At 34.9% G+C, this 26,574-nt stretch overlaps 3 protein-coding genes and 1 pseudogene across 3 annotated transcripts; 3 read left to right on the top strand and 1 right to left on the bottom strand.

Moving 5' to 3' along the window:
- Nucleotides 1-5,630: 5,630 nt before the first annotated feature.
- On the bottom strand, nt 5,631-6,521 carry LOC145017955 (transcription factor MYB44 pseudogene; annotated as a pseudogene).
- Nucleotides 6,522-17,127: 10,606 nt separating this feature from the next.
- Nucleotides 17,128-18,381, top strand: LOC145014054 (PRKR-interacting protein). The gene is made up of 2 exons (XM_078972420.1): nt 17,128-17,532; nt 17,930-18,381. The coding sequence occupies exons 1-2, from the start codon at nt 17,263-17,265 to the stop codon at nt 18,206-18,208; spliced, it is 549 nt and encodes a 182-aa protein (XP_078828546.1). The 5' UTR covers nt 17,128-17,262; the 3' UTR covers nt 18,209-18,381.
- Nucleotides 18,382-20,274: 1,893 nt separating this feature from the next.
- On the top strand, nt 20,275-21,581 carry SEP1 (stress enhanced protein 1). The gene is made up of 4 exons (XM_078972938.1): nt 20,275-20,433; nt 20,706-20,786; nt 21,032-21,213; nt 21,309-21,581. Exons 1-4 carry the CDS (start codon nt 20,388-20,390, stop codon nt 21,411-21,413), a joined length of 414 nt encoding a protein of 137 aa, XP_078829064.1. The 5' UTR covers nt 20,275-20,387; the 3' UTR covers nt 21,414-21,581.
- A 108-nt stretch (nt 21,582-21,689) lies between these two features.
- LOC145014550 (ADP-ribosylation factor 1-like) lies at nt 21,690-23,392 on the top strand. Its single transcript, XM_078972937.1, has 5 exons — nt 21,690-22,060; nt 22,160-22,230; nt 22,519-22,638; nt 22,883-23,001; nt 23,110-23,392. The coding sequence occupies exons 1-5, from the start codon at nt 21,841-21,843 to the stop codon at nt 23,252-23,254; spliced, it is 675 nt and encodes a 224-aa protein (XP_078829063.1). The 5' UTR covers nt 21,690-21,840; the 3' UTR covers nt 23,255-23,392.
- Nucleotides 23,393-26,574: the final 3,182 nt, after the last annotated feature.

Raw genomic sequence — 26,574 nt, 5'->3', positions numbered from 1 at the left:
AATCTATCCTCATAACAAGAAACTGTACTAGCATACAACACTAAGCTCATACTTTTAGGCATAACCTAAACAGGCTATCCTACTACCGCCTAATCAATACTAGTATGCAATTCTCATAAAGCTAAAACACATATAGCAGGCATATAAGGCATCCTCCTAGATCCTTAGTCCTATTCTAGCATGTTGTTCTACTTAAATTGAAACTGATAATCATAACATAAACCTATATGGGTAGTTTGGGAGTACTTACTTGAGCTCGGCTGATCGCATGCACCACACCCTTTTTCCTTTTTCAAAAACTCTTTTCCTTTTAGGTTTCTTTTCAAAAGTTTCTTTCAAAAATGTTTTTCTTTTGAAAACCTTATACCATTTCCTTAGTTTGAGTTCAGACACACTCGAGAATGTGCCTGAATCCCTCAAACCAACACTCTGATACCAACTTGTAACATCCCAAAAATATAACCCAAATTTTTTTATTTTAAAACATTACTAAAACCATGAAATTAATCATCATATACTAAAATCACAAATCACATGTCTCAAATGTAAAAGTGAGTGTATCAAATCAACTAATGTCAAAACATATCAAAACATCCGAATAAAACTACCAGGATAAACTGAAGTTGTGGTGTGTGTCATGCCATCATCCCGAGCTCTTCCCCTTACTTGCGGAAGTACCTGAAACCAAAAACTGAAACTGTAAGCACAAAGCTTAGTGAGCTCCCCCAAAATACCACATACCATACAATAACATATAAAGCAACTAGTGGGCCTTGCCCACTACATCAGACCGTAGTCCGGAAACTACATCGGACCGAAGTTCGGAACTAACCAGGGCCTTGCCCTCTTCATCGGATCGAAGTCCGGAACTAACCAGGGCATTGCCCTCTGCATTGGACCGTAGTCTGGAAACTGCATTGAACCGAAGTCTGGAACTAACCAGAGCCTTGCTATCTGCATCAGACCAAAGTCCGGAACTGACTGAACATAACATAGCATAATCATAACTACTAGCATAAACACAAATACTACATAATGCATCACACCGAAGTTTGGGACACATAGCACAAATATATGCTCGAATCACAAACACATCAAGCACACTGAAGTACTGCATCAGACTGAAGTCCGGAACTACTGCTAACTAAACGGGTTGGCATTGTGGCCGTAGACCCGTTCCTACTGGAAGGAAACTCACCTCGTAACGCTGTTTGCTGAGATGCTAAATCTGAAACTGCCTAACTGCTGCTCCGAAACTCCTCGACTACAAATCCCATAAGCACTAAATCAAATACTGATAACTAATCTCAGGGTGAAATGATTATTTTACCCTTGGTCAAAGTCAGCATCCAGGTCAAAGTAAACTTCCTAGTCGAAGTCAACTTTCAGGTCAAAGTCAACTTTCAGTTGACCGGACTCACCGAGTTGGGCCGCCAATTCGCCGAGTCCTTATCATCCATTCTAATCCTTTACTCGTCGAGTTTGGCAAAGACTCGATGAGTTCTTCTTTGATACTAACATCGAGTCTAACTTCATCCGGCTCGCCGAGTTGTATGAACAACTCGTCGAGTTCTCCTTCATCATATGAACACGTCCAGTCTGTGACTCGCCGAGTTGTATGAACAACTCGTCAAGTCTGTTCTTGAGCATGAACCGACTCGCTGAGTCCTAAGGACGACTCGTCGAGTCTCATGCATGTTAATACTATACAGTCGATTCTAGTCAGTTGCATTGCTTCCAATTCATAGATTTGGGCTTCTAGGGCTGGTTTTACACATAAAGTTTCCAACTTTACGTGCATGCACAAGAGAATGGGGATTAAACACCAAAATCCTCCAACAATAAGCACATAGGGTTTGGAACAAGGCTATATGGAGCTCAATAATGTCCAGATCTATGGTTTCCATCCAAAGGAGAGTTCAAATTCGAGTTTGAATCAAACAAAATTCCAAGAGAAGCTTAAACAAGCATAAAAGAGGGTTTAATGGAATAATAAGCAAGGTAATAACTTTATTACCAGAATATGAAGCAGGTGGAAGCTAGTTCTTGGATCTCCTTCCTCTTCTATTGATCCTCTTTCCCTCCTTCTCTTCTACATCTCCCAAGCTATCACAAAACACTCAAGCTCAACAATAGGGACTAGGGTTTTACATAGAAATGCTCTAAAGGTGCTGGAGGCTGGGGTGGGACACTATAATTACGCTTAAATAGGATACAAACCCTGGGATTTAGGGTTTCATCCAACCTAGCGGACTTGCCGGGTTCGGATTATAGACTCGTCGACTCGCCCGCTAAAAACGTGAGGAAATTGCGTCTCTACTCGACGAGTCGAGCCACTGACTCATCGAGTACCTCATAAGAAAAGGAAAAAAGACCATATTTCAATTACATACCATAAATTCGGGTGTTACATTCCAAACTTGGTTATTCATCATGGACTGAACTTCGTTGTCCATGCCTCTCTCCATTGGGCGATCTCTTGCCATTACTTCCTTGTAGTTAGTTCGCTCATCCTGATTGACCAACATTGTATAACTAATCAACGTGTTTCCTTCCATGGTTATATAAAAACCATAAAACTCGGGAGGATTGTTAACTCAATCAGATCTACGAAGAGGTAAGGATATATCATGTCACTCAACTAGTTTCTCAATCTCTGGTTGAGAGCAATTTTCAACTATAGGTTTATTGTCGGTTGAATCCTGAATTTCTTCAAGGTCAATTTGACTCTCACTGAATTCTTGAGATATAAGCTCTTTCTCAAGGAACACTTATTTCGAGCTATAAACACCATATGTTCACTAAGTCTATAAAACAAATATCCAACAACCTTTTGTGGATAACCGACAAAGCAACACTTCTCATATCTAGATTCAAGTGTATCTTGGGTTTTGCGTCGAACGAAAACCTCACAACCCTAGACCTTAATATGATTAAGTGAAGGAACTTCTCCAATCCACATATCATGAGGTGTCTTTGAAACCTTCTTATTTGGAACAAACTTTAAGATATGGGTTGTTGTTTCAAGTGCATACCCCCAAAATATTGTTAGTGATGACGTAAGACTCATCATAGATCGAACCATGTCCAATAAAGTTCGATTTCTCCTTTTAGCAACACCATTAGGTTGTATTGTCCTTGGAGGACCCAATTGTGAAACTATTCCACAATTTCTAAGATAATCGTTGAATTCGATACTAAGTACTCTCATCCCCTGTCAGGTTGGAGAACATTTATCTTCTTGCCCAATTGATTCTCTACTTCGTTTTGATACTCTTTGAAATTTTCAAAGGTATCCGACTATCTTGATTGGTTAATCCTTATTTGATAGTCAATCCAATATTTGTAGGATTAGTGAAAGATCTAAACATTAATTGTTTTGCTTAGATAGTCAGTAACCAGTACAATACTATAGGTTGTTACGTGTTGGTTGAGCCGTCTGCAAACCAACCTATTTAGTTGTTTTGAGACTATTCATGTGAGTTATCTCACTATACTATGTATTACAGTATATGTCATTTGCATGATATGATGTATTGATACTATAGTGTATTAATTGTATGAATAGGCTAGTAGAGTCTATTGTATGTTGATTGTTTGATTATATGTTATGTTGATATGTTATGTTTGGGAGTTGATGGTGGATTCGCACTAGAGCTGAGAGCCTAGGTTACTCGTGTCCAGGGTTAGACGTGTGCTATAGTCGTTAACAGTTAGGATGACTAGACATGCACTAGAGTTGTTAGTTGTGAATAGACGTGCACTAGAAGTGTTAGTCGTTACTTGTTTAAAAGGGTCATCACTAGAGCTGATAGCCTCTGTTTGTATGCAATTGTATGTGTATTGTGATGTTGGTATTTAGGAGAAGTCACTAAGGTTTATGCTTACAGATGTTGATTAAATATTTTCCAAGTAATTCATTTGATCGTGAGAAGACTCCAACATATTATGACTATTCTCATAAAAAAATAATTATGTTTTAAAAAATTCCGCTAAAGTGTCTTGTTTTCCTAATATTTAAAATAAATCCATGACTATGATCTTTTTAATAAAAAGGTTTTGAGTTGTTTTACTTATGTTTTAAAATTTTAGGTTGTAACATATACTTTTCCATATTATAAAACTAGTTTAGTGTTTTATACTTTGGCACTTTGCCATATTTACTTGTAAAACTAGTTTATAGTCCTTTCGTCTTTCCTTGATATGCTTAGTTGACTCCTATTTGTAGTCTTACTTTACATTTCGGGTTTCATCTTCATATACAAGTTTGGTACGAAGTTAAACGTTAATTTTGTAAATGTTGGGTATTAGTTGGACATTACACTTTATTGTTAAATTGTAGAGTAAATTACTGAAATCGTCTCTATGGTTTGATCAAAATTGCACGTTTGGTCTCTAACTTTTTTTTAGATTTGGATCGTCCCTGTGGTTTGATTTTGTTAAATTACTCAGATCCTAGTGTAAAAAAAAAAAAAAAAAAAAAAAAAAAAAAAAAAAGTTAGAGACCAAACTTACAATTTTGACCAAACCGTAAGGACGATTTCAGTAATTTACTCTAAAATTTAATTCGTATGAAGAAGTTACCACATTAAAAATACAAAACCTAAACCAAACCACAATACTTACGTAACCAAACAGTCGAGATCGCGATGAACATAAGCATCAACAGTCACAAGTATCTCATCAATAATTGTCACATGTAACATGTTGTAAGAAAAAACTAAAAAAAATAATTCATAACTACTTAATGAATACAACAAAAAAAAAACTTATTTTTGAAAAAAAAAAATCGGAAAAATCATAATATTTCACCCTAATTTATGAAAAATTTTCAAATTAAAATTGGTTTATGAAAAAATCTCAATTACCGAAGAAAATCACGATTTGACCCTTTTATTCTGGTTTATCGGTTTTCATACTTACTCGGTTTCATTAAAGTTATATTATTTTACTATAATTTTCATTAAAGTCCAATTAATTACTATAATTTGGGATTTATTCGTAAATTATAGTAAAATAATGAGATTTTATTAAACCGAGTAAGTAATGAAACTGGTAAATCGGGAAAATAATATTAAATCGTCATTTTTACCAGTAATTGAGACTTTCATAAACGAATTTTAGTTTTGGATTTTTTCGTAAATTACGCTAAAATATTGAGATTTTTCCGGAGATTTTCCAAAAAAAAAATATTAATCACTAAACATATTCAAAAATATTAAGGACTAAAATAAAAAATATATTACTTTATTAAATTATTTTTTCCAGGCAATTTATACAAGTTAACAAATAAAAATAAATTAAAATAAACTCAAGCGACCAAATTTTTAAGAAATGTATATAAAATGAAAAATATATATATTACTTTATTAAATCATTTTTTTCTGTCAATTTATATAATTTAACATGTTAACAAAAAAATTAAATAAAATAAACTCAAGTGACCAAATTTTTAGGAATCAAAAAATATATTATCCTTATAAATCAGTTTTAATGGTTGTTTGGATTATTTCTTAAGTTTTTTAAATAAAATTTTAAAAATAATTAGAAAACTAGGCTATATTTTCCATGCTTAAACCCTTAATTCTAATATTCCAATCCTTACATCTATAACTCAGTCCCCAAAATCCTTGATCAAAAACTCGTTCTCTTCATGTTAACTCAAGAATAATTTGAATCGAACAACAAGCTCTATATATTCACTATTAGTTTTTAAATTTAACAAAATTAATCACTTTTGTTTCACACTTGCATCAACCCTTCTTCACACTCCATGTATTTCCTCACTTCATTACGTACCATCTCCTGCATCACTGAAAGAATCTCATTGCTAAACGACGTCGCATTGATCTTCTTCTTCACTTCATTACAGATCTCATACGAATACGAACCTGTTCCAGGTAACGCCAGAGTTAACGCCGTCGGAGGATCCATTTCAACCTTCTGTCCAAATCCCGGTGACGTTATACATGTTTCTCCGGCAGACGGTGCCGGAATATTGTTATCTGAATCGCACACATCTGATCCGGATAAACTACCAGAGTTCGTAATCGTAACCGCAACCACCTTCGCATTGACATCTTTCTCCGTCATCTTCATCATCCGCGGATATCTCTCACCTTCATCTCCGCCGTCCGCCGCCGCATACTTGCGCTTCAACGTCGAATTCCAGTGGTTTTTAACGGCGTTATCCGTACGTCCGTTGAGCAACCTAGCGATCGTAGCCCATTTGTTCCCGAACTGAGCATGCGCCTTCATGATAACCTCATCATCCTCTACAGTGAACGGCCGATGTTCTACCTCCGGCGACAGCTGGTTACACCAACGGAGACGACATGATTTACCAGATCTCCCTGGAATCGACTTGCTAATCGATGTCCAGCTCCGTGCTCCGTGTTGACTTACTAACTTACACAATAACTCGTCTTCTTCGCTGCTCCATGGTCCCTTTATACGATCAACATGTTTTGTAGTGGGATCCATGAGAGATTTATGGTGAAAAATGGAAGATGAACTGGGTAATGATGGAAGGTTTGGTTTATATAGAGGGTGTGGAATTCAAAAGACGTTATAGTTACGGGAATTGAAGAAGACAGTTGAGAGGTTGTACAGGTTTACAGCTGTACACATGACACGTGGCACTATGTGAGTGCTTCAATTGTCTCACGAAACTAATATACTTCCCATTTAGAATTTTTTTTTTTTTAAAAAAAATGCTATTTTCCGTAATAAATTATTTAGGATATGAAGTTTATTGTTTGAAATGTAATATTTTTGCTTAGTTGAATGAAAGGTATGATTTTTATTTGTATATAATTATTTATTTTTTAGTGTTAATATTTTACTATTTTTAAATATATAATTCTATTTTTTTTTTGTGGGAAAACTTATTTGCATCCGGTAATATTCCTTTTCTCTAGTAAAAATATAATTTTTACTTGTTAACTTACTATCATTGTAATTTATTAATATATTATTGTATTAATATACAATGTTTTAATAGTTTAGTAGATTACTTTAAATATGATTACATCGTTTAAAGAAATTAAAATTTAAGATAATTGATCCATTCTACACTACCTAAACCAAATACTTGTTTTCAAAACATGTTATTAAAAAAAATGCAAAGCTATATATTCTAAATAAAAAAAATTATTGTTGTTTATTTAAATGCTCATAATAATATCTTGTATTCTTATATATTTATTTAAATTTTCTTATATATTTTTTTTCTCTAATTGGAATGAAGAAGAGAGGGAAGGATAAGGATGAATATTTCGAGTACGGTTGGCCAGGCTGGACTGCACTTGTACTGTAAAACAGGATTGAATCGGATATAGTGCCAACTTTAATTAATTAAATACAAGTGGAAAAAGAGATGACGTGGACAAAACGACAAATTACTGATCCACTTCTAACGGCCTTTTATTCACCTACATTAGCCGGTTGCCGGTCATATAACTACCTTTGTTTGTATATTTGTGACACGCTCCTGTCCTTATTATGAAGTTTGGTTTGGTTTTAAAGATGCATCTTTAAAACATTAACATTTCTTTTCTATCGTAACCCACACGTTTAGCTTGCTATCATTTTATGATTGTAATCTTGTCTTTCACTCTTTTGTGTCATTCTATTATTTGATTCAAATTGAATAAATATATTTTAAATAATATAGTTATAAAAGTATATATCTACACGGCAAAATCAACTAAAAATAATATCTTATTGTGTTAGATTGTATTGCATTTATTTTAATATCTCGTATAGTGTAGGGCCTTTATTGTCATTTGTTAGAACTATGTTTCTATTTCTATGTTTGGGATTAAAGCATTTGTAAATTATGAGATCGTGATTTACACTTTCAATCGAAGCATTTTGGTAGTACTTTCAAATCCTTAATTCGGTAATACTCAGAAGTTTGAGAACAAGAAAGAGAATGAGAATTTTTGTTTTATCCGTTGAGTTCTTCAACGTAAAGTACCATACCATTTGAATTTAATCAAAAAATTACTTAAATATGTCAACTAGTTGAAAGCCATCACAAGACAATTGCAATGTTCAAAAACTGACACAAAACGGGTTTTTAACCGCTGGAAAATAAATTTAACTGATGAATATCCACCTTTTAGTCAAACATGACACAGAACAATCGTTTTAACCGTTGAATATAATACTCACCAGCACGTGTTTTGACGCAAGCTTGATGCGATTCATGGTTGTGAAAACAAGTTCGTTGCGATTGTTTCAATGAACCGTTGTGATGCGGTCCTATATGGATCATAGCGATGCGAACCATCAATGATTATTCTGATGCGAAATGAACAGTACCATCCAACTTGATGCGGAAGTTCCAAAATGTTGTGTTACAACTAGTTGTGATTGATCACAATTGAACAGTAACATACTATTGTTGCGAAAGAGCATTTACATCTAGTATTTCGGAATCGCATTCGCATCTGATCGCATTCACATCACTTCAAATTACAAACTTAGTATTGGTTTGAAATCAACTATACTCCGATCTCAATTTCGATTCAACACTTATTCCAAAAAAAAAAAAAAATTGTTCCAACTTAAAACCAATTCCGAAATCAATTTAGCTCTTACTTAAAATCTTGAATAAACTTAAATAAGTGTGTACTTCACTCCTTCCTTACTTGTTTAATATTCATCAAGATTGATTTTTGTCAACAAGTCAATCCATTACACTTAGATACACTTAGTGAAACAATTCACCAACAAACACCCCCCCCCCCCCCCCCCCATTTAAGTTTAATCTTGATTAACTTAAAAACAAAACATAAGAACAACAAAATGATGCATAAATGAAATATCGTGACAATTGAATTTCACATTAATATATTACTCATTCCAAAAATTCAAGTATCAGGGTGTCACTAAGGATTGAACCCTTTCTATCCAAGTGCATGCATGAAGATAATATACAACAATTTACGTTCTCATAATTTTAACTTGACACTACATTTTACTAGCTTGTGTCCCATCCTTCAATAAGCATATCAAAGTCAAGTCCCAACTTCTTGAAGCAACTAAACTTCATGCTTATATAGGTATTTCTTTTGTCCTTGCACCTACAAATGTAATTTTACAAAGAACTATTAAGAAATAAAATTTCAGCCTCCTTTACTTGAAGTACTAAACACATACCTTAGGATGATAACAATGATGTGTTCTGATCTTTAAATAGTAAGTTTTCCACATTGAATTCAACATCTAATATTACATTAGATGGGAATTGGGTATCTCAAGAGATTTTGGACTTTTTGAAGAATAAGGTTGTAACATCCGGATTCCCAAGTATATTATTTTTATTCATTTATTTTGGGATTTGTTGAGGGACTCGGCGAGTTGGTGCTTAGAATCGCCGAGAGTAGGGTCGCGGATTCTCATCCGGGTTCATGATCGGACTCGATAAGTCCATGAGTGGACTCGGCGAGTCCATGCCGTTTAATGAAACCCTAATTTCCCGGGTTTGGCACCTATTTAAAGGCCCTTAGGGCAGTTATTTGAGGCTACCAAACTCCAGAGAGAGACCCTAAGAGATCTAGAGCATTTGTGAGGGAGGAGAGGCCACTTTTGATCATTTTGTTGGTGTGATTGCAAAAGGGAGGTGACCAAGGCAAGAGGAGGCTGAAGGAGGAGCGGATCTTGTGATTTCAGAGTTTAGAGACTTCATCTTGAGGTATTTATTCAGTCCTTCTTCGGTTTTGGTGTTGATTCTTAGAGTTAGGGTTTTCTAACCCTTTTAGAGAATGGATATGTGGAGCAATTGGTCCATTCTTGAATTTATTCTTTGGATCTGGACTCAAAGAGGTCCAGAGACCTTAACCCTTGGAGCTTTATGAGTTATTTTGGGAGCCATGAACTTAGGAGTTTATTTTTGGGGCTAAATCACCAAGTAGGACCATCTAGATGTTATATGAGTGTCAAGGTATGAACTTTACGTGATTATCATCCTTGGGAAGGTCAGATCTATGGGTTTAAGGAACAGATCTGACCTCAGGAGGTCAATGGAGTTTTTGCATGGCATGAACTCGTCGAGTCCAAAGATCGGACTCAACGAGTAGGGTTAGGGTTTCCCGTAAATCACTCAGTGAGTAGACTCACCGAGTTAGGGGAATAACTCAGTGAGTCAGAGAGGAATTAGAGGACTGGAGTTCAAGATGGAACTCGCCGAGTTGATCTTGAGACTCGGCGAGTTGAGTCGGGGTAGCCCCACGATTCATTTCAGGTGTGACTCGTCGAGCAAGGGAAGGGACTCGACATGCCAAGTGAGACTAGGGAGTTAGTGGACACGTGTGGACTCGCCGAGTTACCCAAGTGCACTCGACGAGTCGGGTCAAAGTTTGACCATTGACTTTGGTTGACTTTTAGGGTTTGGTCAACAATGAGGGCCTTTGAGCCAAAAGAGGGGTAAAATGGTCTTTTACCCTTCTGAGGGTGCTTAGAGAGGGTTGAGTCTAGTCTTGAGAGTTATATTTATGAGAGTATTACTTTATGTGATTAGGTAGAGGCTAGATCATATTTCTACCAAGTCAGAGATTTACCGAGACATCTGAGGTAAGTCTTCTCACTATACTTTACCTTGAGTGGTAATTAGAGTCATGTGATAGAGTTACTGTATGCTATTATGTGATGTGATGCACTGCATTATTTCTATGTGATTTTTGTCATGTGTATATCAAAGTATATTAGAGTTAGAACCGGAAGGTTCACAAAGCTAGGACCAGAGGGTCCACTGAGTTAGGGCCCACGGGCCCACAAAGTTACAGCCTCGAGTGACTAGTATGTGTTATGTATGGTATTTTGGGGAACTCACTAAGCTGTATGCTTACAGTGTTATGTGTTATGTGTTACAGTTACCAATGATGATCGCGGGAAAGTGCCGGCATGATTCGTACACACGCATGGGTTTTATGTATTTTGATCTTGGGAACCATTTTATGAAACAAAGTTATGATGCAATGAGATTTTGTTAGTAAATATGTTTGGAAAATGTATTTAAAAAAAATGCGAATTTTTTTTTTTTTTAATTTTACGGTGTTACAAAGGTGTTTAAAGAAGAAGCAAAGAGCTTGTAGATCCAGAGGTTTTACATCATTTCCAGCCTATTGAAGGTATAAAGTTCTCATCTTGGTGCTTCTACATCATAGATCAAGGTTCTCATAGATATTGGCCCCTTTTGGTTTCAAGAATGGAGTTTTATGGTGCAAATCCATTTCTGGACTTAGGGCTGCCACCCATGAAGTTATTTGAGTCCCTTGAGCAATAAAGTTGCAATCTTTAAGGCCCATTTGCATCCATGCAAGAGATCTAGCCATTTCCATAAAGATAGTTGCTATTTTTCCAAGTTGATCTCATTTTGGTGGGGTGCAAGCCATCAAGTGATCGATTTTCTGGGTTAAGATTGATTATTAGACTCAGATATGAAGTTTGGAAGTTGTGTCTTAACAGATTAAGTAATTTTGAAGAATATGGCTTATCAGGGGAGTACGATGGGCGTACACGCCAGTACACGCAACATACAAAGCCATGCAAGTTGTACGTGCAGCGTACAGAAGAGTACACCCAGCATACACTCAGACTGTGGACTTTACGTTATTGGGCCTCGGTTTGGGGCCAGGCCTTGGGTTAGCAGATGTTGGTCCGTGATGGGCCACCAGGAGACAGTTAAGGGCCCAAGGGCTAGTTTGGGTTTGGGTGGAAAGCCCATTTGAGGAGTTGGGCCCAATTTAGAAAGTTGGGCCATTGGAGGACTTTAATGGGCCTTAGTGAGTTTGGAAAGACTAGAAAGGATTGGACCTCGGTCATGGTCCAATTTAGATCAAAGGGGGTAAAATAGTCATTTTACCCTTAGATGGATTCTCAGTTTTTGACTAAGTGTTTATTTTTGGTCATAATAGCCGAGGAGTCATTGGAGCAGTTGACAGAGATACCCTCGCCCGAGTTTTCAGCATCCAGTTTGAGAGGTGAGTTTTCTTTCCAATAGTAACGGGTCTACGACCACAATGCCAACCCGTTTAAGTAGTAGAGTATATAGGGGTGAGCCCGATGTCGGGGTTAGTGCGATGCAGTTTATATGTTTTCAGAATGCGGTCCGATGTTGGGGCAGTCCCGATAAGTAGTTATGTATGCTTGATGTCTGTGTGATTCATGCATGATTATGTACTATGTGTTCCGGACTCCGGTCCGATGTCGGGCAAGCCTGATGCAGTATATGTGATTATGTTATATGTTATGTGTTCCGGGGTAACCCCAATGTCGGGGCAATCCCGATGTAAGTTAGTAATTATGCCATGTATTATGTATTTTGGGGCAAGCCCGATGTATGCTAGTTTATGTGTTATATGTTGTTGTTACGGACTTCGATCCGATGCTAGGGCAATCCCGATGCAGATTATGTGATTATGTTATGTGTTTATGATATATGTTATAATGCGTATGTGTCGGGGTAAGCCTGATGCCGGTGTGAGCCTGATGCCCAATGCAGTCGGATGCCACAGTGAGCTCGATGTCGGACAGGATTCCGATGTCGGGTAAGCCGATGTCGGGATTCGTCCCGATGAAGTTGGGAGTAGTCCTATAGTTATGTTATTTGTGATATGTGCTTTGTATGTTATGTTGTAGTTTGTGGGAGTTCACGAAGCTTCGTGCTTATAGTTTCACTTTTGATTTCAAGTGATTCAGTTTTCAAAATAGTAGCTCGGGAAGATTGCAGTGCACACACCATTTGTTCGGTCTGGGATGTTTATACTCTGATATATTTGACAGATGTTATGTTTGTAGCATCTGGTTCTTGGTAAGTATTTCTTTTTATTTTTATCTAAGTATTTTGCATTTTTGGCCTTGGACTCGGCGAGTTGAAGGACCAACTTGCCGAGTAGAAGCAGGATGGGACGCAGGGTTTAAGCAGTGAACTTGATGAGTCGGGTCCCGGACTCGACGAGTAGATCCTGTCTGGACAAAAACCCTAATCCAAGGGTTTGCACCCCATTTAAACAATTTTATGTCAACCACAACGTCCCTTATGCTCCCAAAACACCTCTCATTGAAATCCTAGCCGTTATTGAAGCAATCTAAGCCTTGTTGGTGGATTTTGGTGCTTGTGGTCTTAAGAAGGAAGGAGAAAATCTTGAGGAAGCAAGTAGAGACCAAGGGAACCCGAGTTTGTGCACCTTCTACAGTTCATTGAAGGTAAAAAGTTGTAACCTTACTCACTCATTTGTTAGAACCCTCTTTGGGGAGATTTAGGGCTTTAATAAGCCATTTTTGGTGGCCAACCATGTTTGCAAACATGGTTGGGGGTTGAAGCTTCTGAATCACGTCATTAAAGGGGTCACTAGGAAAATTTGGGTTGCTTTTGCACCCATGAAAGGTCCCATGCATCATAGGAGCTTGTTTTATGTCTTTTTGAGCTCAAAGTCCCATGCAAGCACGTAAAGTTTGTAACTTTACGTGCTAGATCGATTTTAGAAGCTTGGATCTATCTTTTGATCAAAGGTTGTACATCAGAAATCGAGGATTTAGAGTGTGGACGTGACCGACTCGGCGAGTTCGTTCCTGGACTCGACGAGTCCGAGGATTTGAGTCCCATATCTGTTGAGGGTCAAAGGAACCCAGTTGAGTGTTAGAAGGGTTGTAACCGGACATAAAGAGTTACCCAATGCATTGGACGTGATTTTAGACCTGAAGTTCACGGGACTTGATGAGTACTAGAACAGACTCGGCGAGTCCAAGGCAATCTTCTTAAGAATGAAGATGAACTCGACGAGTTGTTCATACAACTCGTTGGGTCGAGGACATGACTTGTTCATCAGATGAAGGTGGACTCAACGAGTGTTTATACAACTCGGCGAGTCGGATGAGGTTCATACGATGTTCATATGAGAGAGGAACTTGTCGAGTCAATGTCGAACTCGACGAGTCGAGTCATTGATAAGGACGGGTAAAGGGTTGGGGACTCGACGAGTTGACGGCCTAATTCGGCGAGTCGGGTCAACTTGAAGTTGACTTTGACTGGATTTTGACTAACTCTGTTTAGGGTTGCACGTGCTGTGCGTTGACTTAAAGGTTGTCGTGTAGGGATCGAGGAGCCGAAGGGAGTCGACTTGTGTGCCGAGGATAATTCAAATACTGCACGACATTGAGGTGAGTTACCTTCTAGTAGGGGTAGGTGTAAGGCCACAATGCCGGCCCACCAAAAAGGAGTATTTAGAAGATGATTGTCTTTGTGATAATTATCTTGGCCTGGTTATGTGCTTTGGTCATGAGATTTATCTGTATGATATGTTATGCGTATAGTAGGGATTAGTTTCCCTGACGGTGGTCCTTAGGACCAAAGCGTAAGTCAGTACCCGGATATGCCTGACTGTATGCTTATATCTATTATTGTATGCTAGTAGTGGGGGGTGAAATAGTCCACAGTTACCGGTTGAAAGATATTGATGAGAGTTTCCGGTTGAAAGATACCGAGGAAGGATACCGGTTGAAAGATAGCGATGAAGGTTACCGGTTGAAAGATACCGATGATTTTGTATGGTATGTGGTATGATGGGGGAACTCACTAAGCTTTGTGCTTACAGTTTTGGTTTTGGTTTCAAGTACCTCTTCGTCGAAGGGGAAAGAGCCGGCAGTGTAGCAGCGGATCACACACACACACACATGGTTTCCGCATTGAGTTTCTGGGATTGTAATATGATTTTCATTACTTTTGATGTCATAGTTTGGGACACATCCTTATGATTTTGAAACGTGTTGTTATTTGACCATATTTTGGTAAAATGTTTATTAAATTATTAATTCAAAAATGAAATTTTCGGGCTTGAATTTTGGGATGTTACAATGTTATTCTTGAGATACATAGTTTATGATTTTTATATGTTGAAAGATAATTATGGTTTTATTAATGAGTTAAAAATGAAATTTTTGGCTTGTATTTTTGGGATGTTTCAGATGCGTTCATGCTTTGCGCTGAAGGCCAAGACACATAAGGAGAACCGGATAGATTGTAGGCCTTGCGAGGCGGTTCAGTCAAGCCGAAGGCCCGGATGATGGTCCAGATAAGCTGAAGGCCAGTTGCGGCGGTCCAATCATGTTGAAGGTCATGTGAGCGGTCCAGATGGGCTGAAGGCCTGTGAAGCGGTCCATTCATGCTGAAGGCTTTGTATGCATGATGTTTGTTATTGTTTTATGTATTGTGTGTTTGTAATTTGGGGGAAAGCTCACTTAGCGTTAGCTTAAAGTTTTGGGTTATGTTTCAGGTACTTCAGAGGATCGCGGGAAGGCAAATGCGTGACCGTACACATCCTCATGTTTTGGACTTATGATTTTGGGAAAACTTTGATACGGAACATGTTTGAAAACTATTTTGTAAACGATTTATGTATTTGATTTGGTTTTAAAAGTTTAAAATTTTCATGAATTTTATGGATGTTACACTTCTCTTATGACTTACAACAATTTTTCTGCCCAACAACAATTTAATCAACACATGGAAATCAATTATTTGTTGGACAAATACCATCACAACAAAAATTTCTGCCCAACACTGTAGCAATCAACCCAAAACTTCTTCAAGACCCACATGCAGCTCTCGGCCCACCTACTAGTCACTCTAGTGCCTCCAATTTTGGCCCATTGCAACCTATGATCCAACAAAAAAGAGCTGCCAATTCGGTCCAACATGTCCCCTTGGGCTCCTCATTTTTTTCTCAATAGATCAAGCCCAACAGCCCAGGTTTTTCATCACAACAATATAATAATTTTTTGGGGGTTCACAGTCAACTCCCGACAGTCTCCTCAACTTACTTTACAAATATAGAGAGTTAATTTTGTGTAGTCAACAAATTGATGAAAGTAACTTGCTATTTCTTAAATTCTAATCTTCGTGATTATTTCTTTTCTTGTGCGATTTTTTGCTAGATTGTTAACAATTGTTCGCAACTGTGAACGATGTGTTATGTTTATTTCAAGGTCATGCAGCAAATATCGTACCTCTAAATTAAGGGACATACGTCCTTATCCTGAAGACAAAGTTATGAGAAACCTCCATATAAAATTGCCTTTATTCTCTATGAAAACACTTCAAAGTCTACTTTGTAAGAAATAACACTGTACTTTCATTTATTTGCTTGTTATAACATCCTACTTTCAATTGTTGTTGGTATTTTGTTGGCTTACAATTACCATGTTTTCCATTCAAGATGCTGATGGCGGTGTGCCATTTTTTGGGGAAAAGGTTGTGGAGTATGCACCTGTTCAATGAGTATTCACATGTTCATGGAGCATGCACCCAATATCCGATGAGAAAATTTCTTGAAAAATCATGAGAAATTTTACCAGTTTGTTTTTTGTATTCTCTTTTAATCTTTCTGTTGATGTTTTAACTGTAAACAAAAGTATGTGGTGATTCCTTTGCACCATTCCCTATAGATCTGTGGTTATAAACAATACAACAAAAAAAAAAAACTTTTTTTCATAGTGAAGCATGGGTACATCTCCTAGTTGCCAACTAATTCATAAAGCGTGAACACATTTATTTTATAGCAGATATATTCTTAATTATTTTCCAATAAAGAACATAACTTATTAAAATTATATATATATATATATATATATATATATATATATATATATATATATATATATATATATATATATATATATATATAGGCACGCACACATACAATTTGAATCGCGATTTTATAATTATCGGACCATGCAAGTTCTAAATCGTATTATACGGTGCGATGTGTACGATTTGTACCGTTTGAGTAATTTGATGAACACCCTATACTTAATACATGGAGTCATGCACAATTTACCGTAATAATTTTTTTTTGTCATTTCATTTCAATGGTAAAAGAATAATAACTTTATTGCATTTTTTTAATTTAATTAAAATGTCATTTTATTACATTAATAGTATAAAAAATGTAATTCATTTTTAATCAAACAAAGTATATAAATAAAAAATAAAAATTATCAATTCGAATTAATAACTGAAATGGGCCAGAGTTTGAAAAAAACAAAAAAAACTAAAGTCAAAAATATATCAGCGGCCCAGTTGTACATGAACATTTAATTAATAAGATAAACCCAGCGGGCCAAGGGCACACTCAAAACTCAAATCAATCCCCAATTTTCACCTAATTCAGAAGTAGAGATCGTCGGCTTTCACCGGCACTGTAATCCGATTCCGGCAGGGGGTGGATATTTAGGGTTTTATCGCCGGGCAAAAAGATGTCCAGTTCCGGTAGGCCGTCGGCGGCCGTTGCGAGTGGAGATTTACAGATTGTATCGGCGCCTTCAAGCAGGACAGCGATCTCCGCTCTTCCTCCTCGCCATCCGACTAATTCTTCGTCAGCTCTTGTTGAATACACGCCTCCCGTAATTAATCAGGAAGAAGAGGACCTCGAGGTGAAGCTGCGTCGCATATTAGATCACGTCCCTGTTCGTGTTAACAATACCTCCGGTAGTTCCGCTGGTTCTGGCTCCGGCGACTTCCATCAGGTAATTCATCACCTTCTTTTAATACTTCAATTGAAATTGAAATCCAAATTCTCCTCTGCAGTATTCCCATAGTTACATATTTTGTCTTGCATACTTAATGATCGATGCTAGATTCTATGCATTAGTTGTAGTTTGGGTTAATTGGTGTTGTGGGGATCTACCGCCATTGAAACAAAGCTTGCTTAAATCTCCTTGGTGGAAGAACTGATAACATCTTTCATGTTGCCTTCCTCTTGAAAGCTCCATTGTGTATCACCCTCTCAATCTAATTCATATCCATCCAGTGCTTAATTTGAAAAACAACACTTTTCAAAATATGCTTTAATGGTGTAATTGAAAAAAATGAAAGTAAGTTGCTATTTCATGCATTTGAGAAGCTTTTGTTTTGCAAAAACAGTATCGACAGATGAGAAGGAAAGAACAAGATAGGCTTGCAAGGATGGATGTTGACTTCCATAAAAGGAAACAAGTGGCGGAGTTTAATAAGAGGAGAGAGGAAAGATTAAAAGCTACAGAAGAGAGAACTGCAAAGAAGCGTTTGAAAAGACAAAAGAAGAAGCAGAAGAAACAAGAAAAGAAAATGAAGTTGGAAGGAGTTGATAATTGTGAAGAAGATCATCATAAGGAAGATGATAATGATAAATCTTCAGATGAAGAAGATGATCAAAACGAATAGATCTACTTGAAAAATGGAAAGTAGAATGCTTGTTTGTTTAAAAACATGTGTAATTCCATTATAATTATGTTTTCATGAGCAATTTTTTTGATGTATGATTAGAGATTTTATATCAGGTTTTGTATTATGTTGATATGTTTTCTTAGAAAAAAGTATGATTCATAGTTTGCAAAGTACCAACTAAAAATTCAAAATTATATTCATTTATCAAAAGCTTTTAAGGCCTAACTTGTTTCACTAGTGAAATTAATTAGGGGAAATGACTCTTAAGAGTAACTAACTGTTGCGTTTGTTTTCATTTGGTATCTTTTTTTTTTTTTTTTTTTTTTTTTTTTTTTTTTTTTTTTTTTTTTTGTACTTAATATACCATCGAACTTGTTGTTTGTGTTCACCATAACTATTTTGATCGACTTTTGACCTGTGATAGTCGGTCAAAGGGTTATGGTGAACAAAAACAACAAATTTGATGGTATGAGTACAAGAAAAAAGAAAAAGAACCAAATGAGAACAAATAAAACACTTGGTTACCCTTCTGATTTATTTTCCCTCTATTCATTTACAATAAATCTCACGTCATCTCCTGTTGATATTAATGATTTTATGAGATTTTTTCTTGTTTCTCTTCAAAATATAACCCACAAAACATTATTCATACATGTACAACTTTGTAATGCACTTTGAATATTTATTAGGGGAATCTTGACTAAGCAAAGTGTATTTTCATGACTACATATACATTTCCAATCAAATGATTTATCGTATCATGAATTCTAGACAAGTCTACAAACGATGAAATCACAAGTGTTGTTCTTTTTGAGTTTACTTAGCTTTAAGATCGAATTTGTAGGATAAGATACAACATCAATATGTACAATATCATATAGCTTTTGCAGACACATCACCATAATATACCTTGAGGTAAATGTTTATGCTGATAAATATACGTCTCATATACAGTCATATCCTTTTGCAGAGGGGTGTTGACATGTAACCACAATAAACAAAGCATAGACCATCTTTTAATGAAGTTACCCCTCCGAAACTCCCTTCATATACATTATGGATAAAGAAAGTTGCAGTCTTTGATAATTTTGCAACTTTAATTTCATTTAACTTTTCGGGGAAAATGACTATTGAGGGTAACTAATTGTGAAGTTTGTTCTCATTTGGTCATTTTCCTTTTTTGTACTCAATATACCATTGAACTTGTTGTTTGTGTTTACCATAACCTTTTTGACCGACTTTTGATAGACTTTTGACAGAAAAGTCGGACAAAAAGATTATGGTAAACACAAACAACAAGTTCAATGATATATTAAGTACAAAAAAAGCAACTAAATGAAAATAAACGTAATAGTTAATTACCCTCAAGAGTTATTTTCCCAATTAATTGGATTTAAAAGCAATTTGTATGCCTTTAACGACTTTTTATATTTCCCTTTTATTAAGCACAACATGATAAAATTGCTTTTTTTTTTTTAAAGAAAAATTTATAATGTCATTTTTTATGATTAATTTTATATATAAACTAAGTATGAGACCCATGTATTAAATGAGTTTATTTAAAAGAAAAAACTAAATATAAAATTCTAAATATTTTAGAAGTTTGAATTTATAAGAAAAATAAAAAAAATATTGAATTATAAATTAAAATGTTTTTTTTCTTTAAATTTAAACAAGTAATTTAGATAAATAAATAACAAAATTAATAAACCTTTAATTTGGTAATTTTGAAATTAAAAGAAAGTTCATTAAAGAAATTAATATGCATTTATTATTATATTTAAATATTATATAAAATTTAATAAAATAGAAAATCTTATAAAATAACACATGAAATAAAATAATTTAAAATAATCATAAAATGATATTTTATAAATTGAATGAAAGTTTTACCAACAAAAAAAACCTTAATGAGAAGATTTTTTTAAATAGGCATTGAGGTTTCTCTCTCTTAGGCAAAAGGTTTGAAATGGGAGGTGCTTTATGAACATATGAAAATAGAAGTACTTGTATGTCATTTAATCATAAATATAGGGACTTATCTGCAAATAACTCATTCTAACAAAAACCGTCCGTTTGATTCTTGAACTTGAAGAGATAGACATTGAGAGGTGAAACGAGCTGCTCCACTGAACTCCTTTCCATTTCTCTCTCAGTCTCACACTCATCCGCAACAATGGCGGCAGCTCTAATTTCTTACACACCGTGTATCTCCACCGCCGGTAATCTCTCCTCCCTCTGTATTCTATAATTTCCACACCTAGATAGTAGGTTGTGGATTCATGATCATTATGTGTACTTTCTTTCCTCAAATCGTACTTCAATTTGGTGGAAATCGACATAACATAATCACTCACAATAGTGTTTTCTCTTAATCTTCATGAAAGTTCAGAAACTCGAGCTTAATTGTTAATGTAGGTGTTCTACAGAGTAAACGATTCTCGGATTCTGAATTGCGTTCGGTAAATTTACAAGTTTTTTCTGTTAATTCCAGCTAGAATTTCCAGCGTTCCACAGTTCTCATCATCCAGTTTGCCTCGAATTGGAACAACCTTCACTTCCGGTTCACCTCTCAGTAAGTTTCCGATTGCTATTACTGGTAATAGACTAATAGGAGCTAGGTCAACTTCTAAATTTAGAGAATACAATCAGTTTTAAAGATGAAATTCAATTCATTTGATCTCACTACTTAAACTTTAACTCCGAGACACAATTTGAATCATTGTTATTTCAATAATTATAGCTACAAACTACACAATTTCTCAACCCATTCAGACGATTTTCAAAAGATAACTACAAGTAATCACTAGAATTTTTCAGTAATATGCAGAATTCATCATCAGAAGGCCATAGTACCTAAAGCAACACCATCATTTTCTGTGAAATGTGAGCAAAGTAGCAAAGATGGAAATGGTTTAGATGTGTGGCTTGGACGCACAGCAATGGTGGGATTTGCAGTTGCAATTACTGTTGAAATTTCAACAGGGAAAGGGCTTCTTGAGGTACACTTTTTTTTTTATATTTTTTTAATGTTGAAAAATCTTTATGAAGTTTGAATTTCTTTATTAAAATCCCAAATTCACCTAAACTTTTGCAGAATTTTGGGCTCTCATCACCTTTGCCAACAGTGGCATTAGCAGTGACTGCACTTGTGGGAGTTCTCACAGCAATTTTCATCTTCCAATCTGCCTCTGATAATTAATTAATACATAACTTAATGTTTTATAAAAAAAAATTGTGTATTTATTTTCTTTCTTTACATTCTCTTTATTTTCTGTAACTTATATAACTTTTTGATGTGGGTCAACAACAATGTAGGGTTTATATTGTTCTTTGAATGAATTGGTAAACAAATTCTTCATTCAATAAATGTGGATGCCAGACACATAGAATATAAATCTTTGAGTTCAAAACAAATTCTACTTTTTATAAAAGATTTATTATAATTACAATGTGAAACTTCTACTTATGTAAAGAATATCAATTAGAAGCTCAAGAAAGCAACATATGTTTGTGTATTCTTGGTAAGATTCTTATTCTCTTATTACCTTACTTTAAGCATAATATCTTTTTTTTGTTATTCATGATTTGATATATTTTCACATGGGTGGCATAGCGCGTATTCATTCATGCAAAGAATGCAATCTTTTTTTTTTTTTATAAATTTCAACATTTTGAAGACTATGTGTATTCAATATTCTAAAATGGGTTCAAGATTTTCTAGAGTGAAGCAAGTTTTGGCAAAACGCAACATAAAGATTTTAATGTTGGGTCTTGATGATTCTGGGAAGACAACCATCTTGTATAAACTAAAGCTTGGGGAATTTGTAGCAACTGTACCCACAATTGGTATTTATTTTAATTTTCATCTTTAAAAAAAAAAAATTATTTGCACCTTAGTTTGTGTATAAGATAATAATAATATTACTTGGATGTATGTTTATGAAGGGTTTAATGTAGAAAGTGTGGAGTACAAGAACGTAAGATTCAACGTGTGGGATTTAGGAGGGCAAGATATGGTATCAAAATCTAACCTATGTTTTCTTTCTCATTTGTACTATAATTATATATATTATATTATTAGACGATTATAACCAAAGTAAATTATTTGTATGTAATTAATACGAATTAATATCATGTTAGGTAAAATTACATGCTACACATTTGAATAAATATTACACGTGCGTTTATATAAACATTACGCGTAGAATATCATAATACAAATAATAAACTAAGAATGTATAAAGTTTCATCATTTTGGTGTAAATAGTATAATATCAAATTTTGTATTTTTTTTTTTTTGACAGATTCGGCCTTTGTGGAGACATTATTACCGAAATACCCATGTGCTTATCTTCGTAGTAGACAGTAATAACAAACGAAGAATTTATCAAGCCCGAAACGAGTTGCATCGCCTTATAAATGAGGTTTATAATAATTTCACCTTTTTTAGAGTAAATTATATTTTTGGTACCTAAATCTACCTAATTTTTGCAATTTTGGTCCCTATTTGAGGTTCCCTACTTCTCTTAATGTTTTTGGTTTTCTTCCAAAACGTTTTGGAACCAAAATTGAAAAAACAACTAATTCAGGGACCAAAAATGTATTTCACTCATTTTATATTTATATTTCACTTCTTTTAAATATATCTCTATTCCCTTCTTTTTATAGGATGAATTGAGTGATGCAACAATACTTATTTTTGCCAATAAGCAAGATTTGCCTGGTGCTATGCATGTGTCCGAGGTCGCAGATAAACTCAAATTGCATACTATTTCTCAACGCCGTTGGTAAATATTAATTTTCTTTGAAAAAAAAATTCAATTTTTTGAGATATTATTCATATGTCAGTCTAATGCATGTCAAACACAGTAGTGATAGATTTGTTTTATGTCAAGGCACATACAGAGTACTTGTGCGAAAACAGGGCAAGGACTGAATGAAGGCCTCATCTGGCTAACCAACAATATTCCCGATAAAGTGGCACAGACAAACTCGTGCATATCTATTCCGGCTCGTAGAATCTGTGAGGCAAAATGTTAAACAAAAAAGCTATTACTATCAGCTTACAAAGTTCGAGGAATATTTGTAAAATTTTAATTTTTAGTAAATTAGGAGTTTAACTTTATTCAAAGAAATGGGAGTCAACAAATTAAAATAAAAAGTTTTCATTTTGAAGTCGATTTATGACTTAGATATATGTTTATCGAAGCTAAGCCATGTTAAAAGCTTTATACTAAGAAAGATATTCTTGCCTAAATGATTTTCCAAATGGAATTAAAGGTTTTGATAACCTCGATGTGCATGATAGTTATGACATAGTACTACGAAACATATCACTTAAAGTTGTTTTTGCAAAGAAATCCATCTTTGCAATTCATACCACCTTGATTTTTTAAGCACATGTAGAGCTTCCTAGTGTTTGGCCTACGTGATATATACATCTAACAAGAATGTTTTTTTATGTCTCCGAATTCATTTCTCTATAACTAAAATATTTCTTTTGAGTATGTTGAAAATAAAAAGAAAGCAAAAATGATGCTAATAATAATAAGAAGGATAAAATAACATCTAATAGAGATTGACAATCATAACACGAAAAACATTAACAAACTCCAGTTTCATTGATAAAAATGTTTTTGAATACAAATATGAAGAAGTTTAAGTAAACAATGGAAAAATTCTACTTCAAAAGGTGGTAAGGAGAAGGTTGGTGGGATTTTGGTGAAAAATGCCAGTTTTAGTGGTTTGGATATTTTGGGAAAGGTGATGGTGATAGGTGATGAAATCAATAGAGTATTCTTGATTCCATTAAGAATGGCGTAAAAAGGATGAATGAATTCTTGAACAATTCGTTTGTTTGGAAGGATTGCGTGAGGGAAAGGTGTAAGGTTGGTGTAAGATCGGAGCATGCGGCATAATAGAAATATCAAGGATTGGGAATAAATACTCTTTTCATGATAAAATGAGAAATATTGTTCCAAAAAGGTGTTTCTCATCAAGTCTAGAAGAAATATTTTTTGTTATCAAAATTACCATAGTAAGCAACACCACTTATTGGGTAGCAGACAAGAACTCATTCAATCAAATCTCCAAGTCCTTTGATGTAGAAGTTTGGCTTGAGATCATTTCCATCTTTCCTTCGAAGATAAGTTTGACCAAGATCAAAGTCGATTGTATTGTATGTCTTGAGAGTTTCGACTAACAAATAGTGAATCATATTGTATGCAACAATGTATATATCTCCTTGTTTGAGCATACCTTTTTGTTCATTTAGTTTTTTGATGATTGGTTCAGGAGGGATTTTGTTTTCATCTAGTTGGGTTTCGTTAATAAAATCATCATCATCTGATCCTTATGTGTTGTGTGAATATGGGTCTTTGAGAATTATACATTGAAACATGTCTTGGATTTCCTTGGGTTCAACAACATGATAATTAGATGTAATGGTAATCTGGGTTTTCTTTTTTCCTTTTTCTTTTCTACATAACTTGGTATCAGGATTAGAATTTGAAGTTTATGTGGGGTGGGAATGAGAAAGATTGATTTTGTGGATTTCTTTTGTTTCTTTGAAAATTTAGAAGAGTCCCAAGAATAATTTCAAGATTTGTGCATCTTTAATAAAGATGTGGTTGTTTATGTTTTTGTAGAAAGGGCAATAAATTGTTGAAGATGTGATGATGTAGAAGGGGATTGTAGTAAGGGTATGTTAATGGACTCTTCAGAGGGTATGAGTTAATAGTTGATCTTGAAGCATTCTCAACAAGAACAAGAAGTGTCCACCAACGACTATATTTTCTTTGAGATACATGAATGGTGGATTCTAAAAAATGTTTCCAAAGGATGCTACATATTCACATTTTGTCCTTAAAGAATTCATAAGCTATCTCCTAATGTTCATAGGTAATGGTTGTTCGATAATCAACCCTTCCTGAAAGGCTATAAATATTGATATTATTATACTAGTATGTTTTTGTAATTATGTTATATTATGAGGTGGTCAACTGTAATGTATATATCAATGAGATGGGGATTGATTTTGGCCTTATCACATATTCTATTATGGTATCAGATTACGTCTGTAACACTCCAATTTTCATATATAGATTAAAAAAACAAATAATCATTCCAACATCTCCCAAGATCAATTAGGAACTTACTTACAGACTAAACTACAGCGGAAGCAAAATAAAATAAAATAAAGTCTTCAACCGAATAGCTTCGGGTGTTACGTCATTGCGGAAATCCTTTGTCGTCTTGTTGATCAATCTTTCTCCCTAGTCTTCTTACTGCCACTTGTTAAATACTTCCCTGGGTTGCGCACATTTAAAGTTAGTGAGTTCGTGTTGCACATATATGTCCATCAATTAAAAAAAAAAACAAAACAATTTTATCATATAGTTTCAATAAATCATACAACAAATATATCACCCGATGACATAATTTAGGGGAACGATTAATTATCCAGAGAAAGAACCAAAGATTCATTTCCTTTCTCCTTGAGACAACTAATAATCCATTGTACTAAAGTATTTTAAATATCCAAGGAAATGAGTATAAATCTCAATTCCCATCCCCATCGATCACACACATCCGTCATGCTCACGACGATTAAACTCACACCCGTTCCCACTAAACATGTCACCAAAAAAAACACGCACCGTAGATAACAAATCCAAAATAACATTTTGTATGCAACCATACTTATAATAAAACATATTGTCAATAAATAAATAAAAACAACATAATAAACGCATGACAAACATTTATGTGCAAGCAACCACAGAACACGAGAAACTCACCTTGATGGCGTTAATCTTAACTGGATGTCGTCACGCTACCCGCAGACATGCACCCTTAATTTCTAAAATAGCTTTGAAAACCTTCACGAACTTCAAACCTCGATTTCTCCTTTGTTTCCCCAACCTTTCTTGCAATTTTTTGTGGGCATTAAACTCTATTTCTCATGCCTTTTATAATGCCCAAGTTTGTAATCTTTATAGTTAACCCAAAAGTCCAAATTTATGACACTAATCAAAGTGATGGGTTTTGGAATTAAAATTTCATAATTTCTCTATTTACTCCTACTTAATCACCATTATATTATTTTAATAATATAGTCAAATAATATATATTTAGACATTTTTTTTGTTTGAGTTATCACAAACTTCCCCCCTTCGAAAAATTCTGTCCTCGGAATTTGAACTAAAAAACAAATAAGGGTATTTGGTCTTATTATCTCATACGTTTCCGTGTGTCGTTACTTTCATTGTGCTTTCATGAGTTATATCTCCACATTCATTAACTTCATGAACAGATAATCCATTTCCCATTGTAAACTCTTCTGAAATGATGATATAAAA

Source organism: Lactuca saligna, chromosome 9 (genome assembly GCF_052625555.1).
Source record: "Lactuca saligna cultivar CGN05327 chromosome 9, ASM5262555v1, whole genome shotgun sequence".
Classification (NCBI taxonomy): domain Eukaryota; kingdom Viridiplantae; phylum Streptophyta; class Magnoliopsida; order Asterales; family Asteraceae; genus Lactuca; species Lactuca saligna.
The sequence above is the reverse complement of the archived record's forward strand: the minus strand, read 5'-3'. Positions and strand labels throughout refer to the sequence as shown.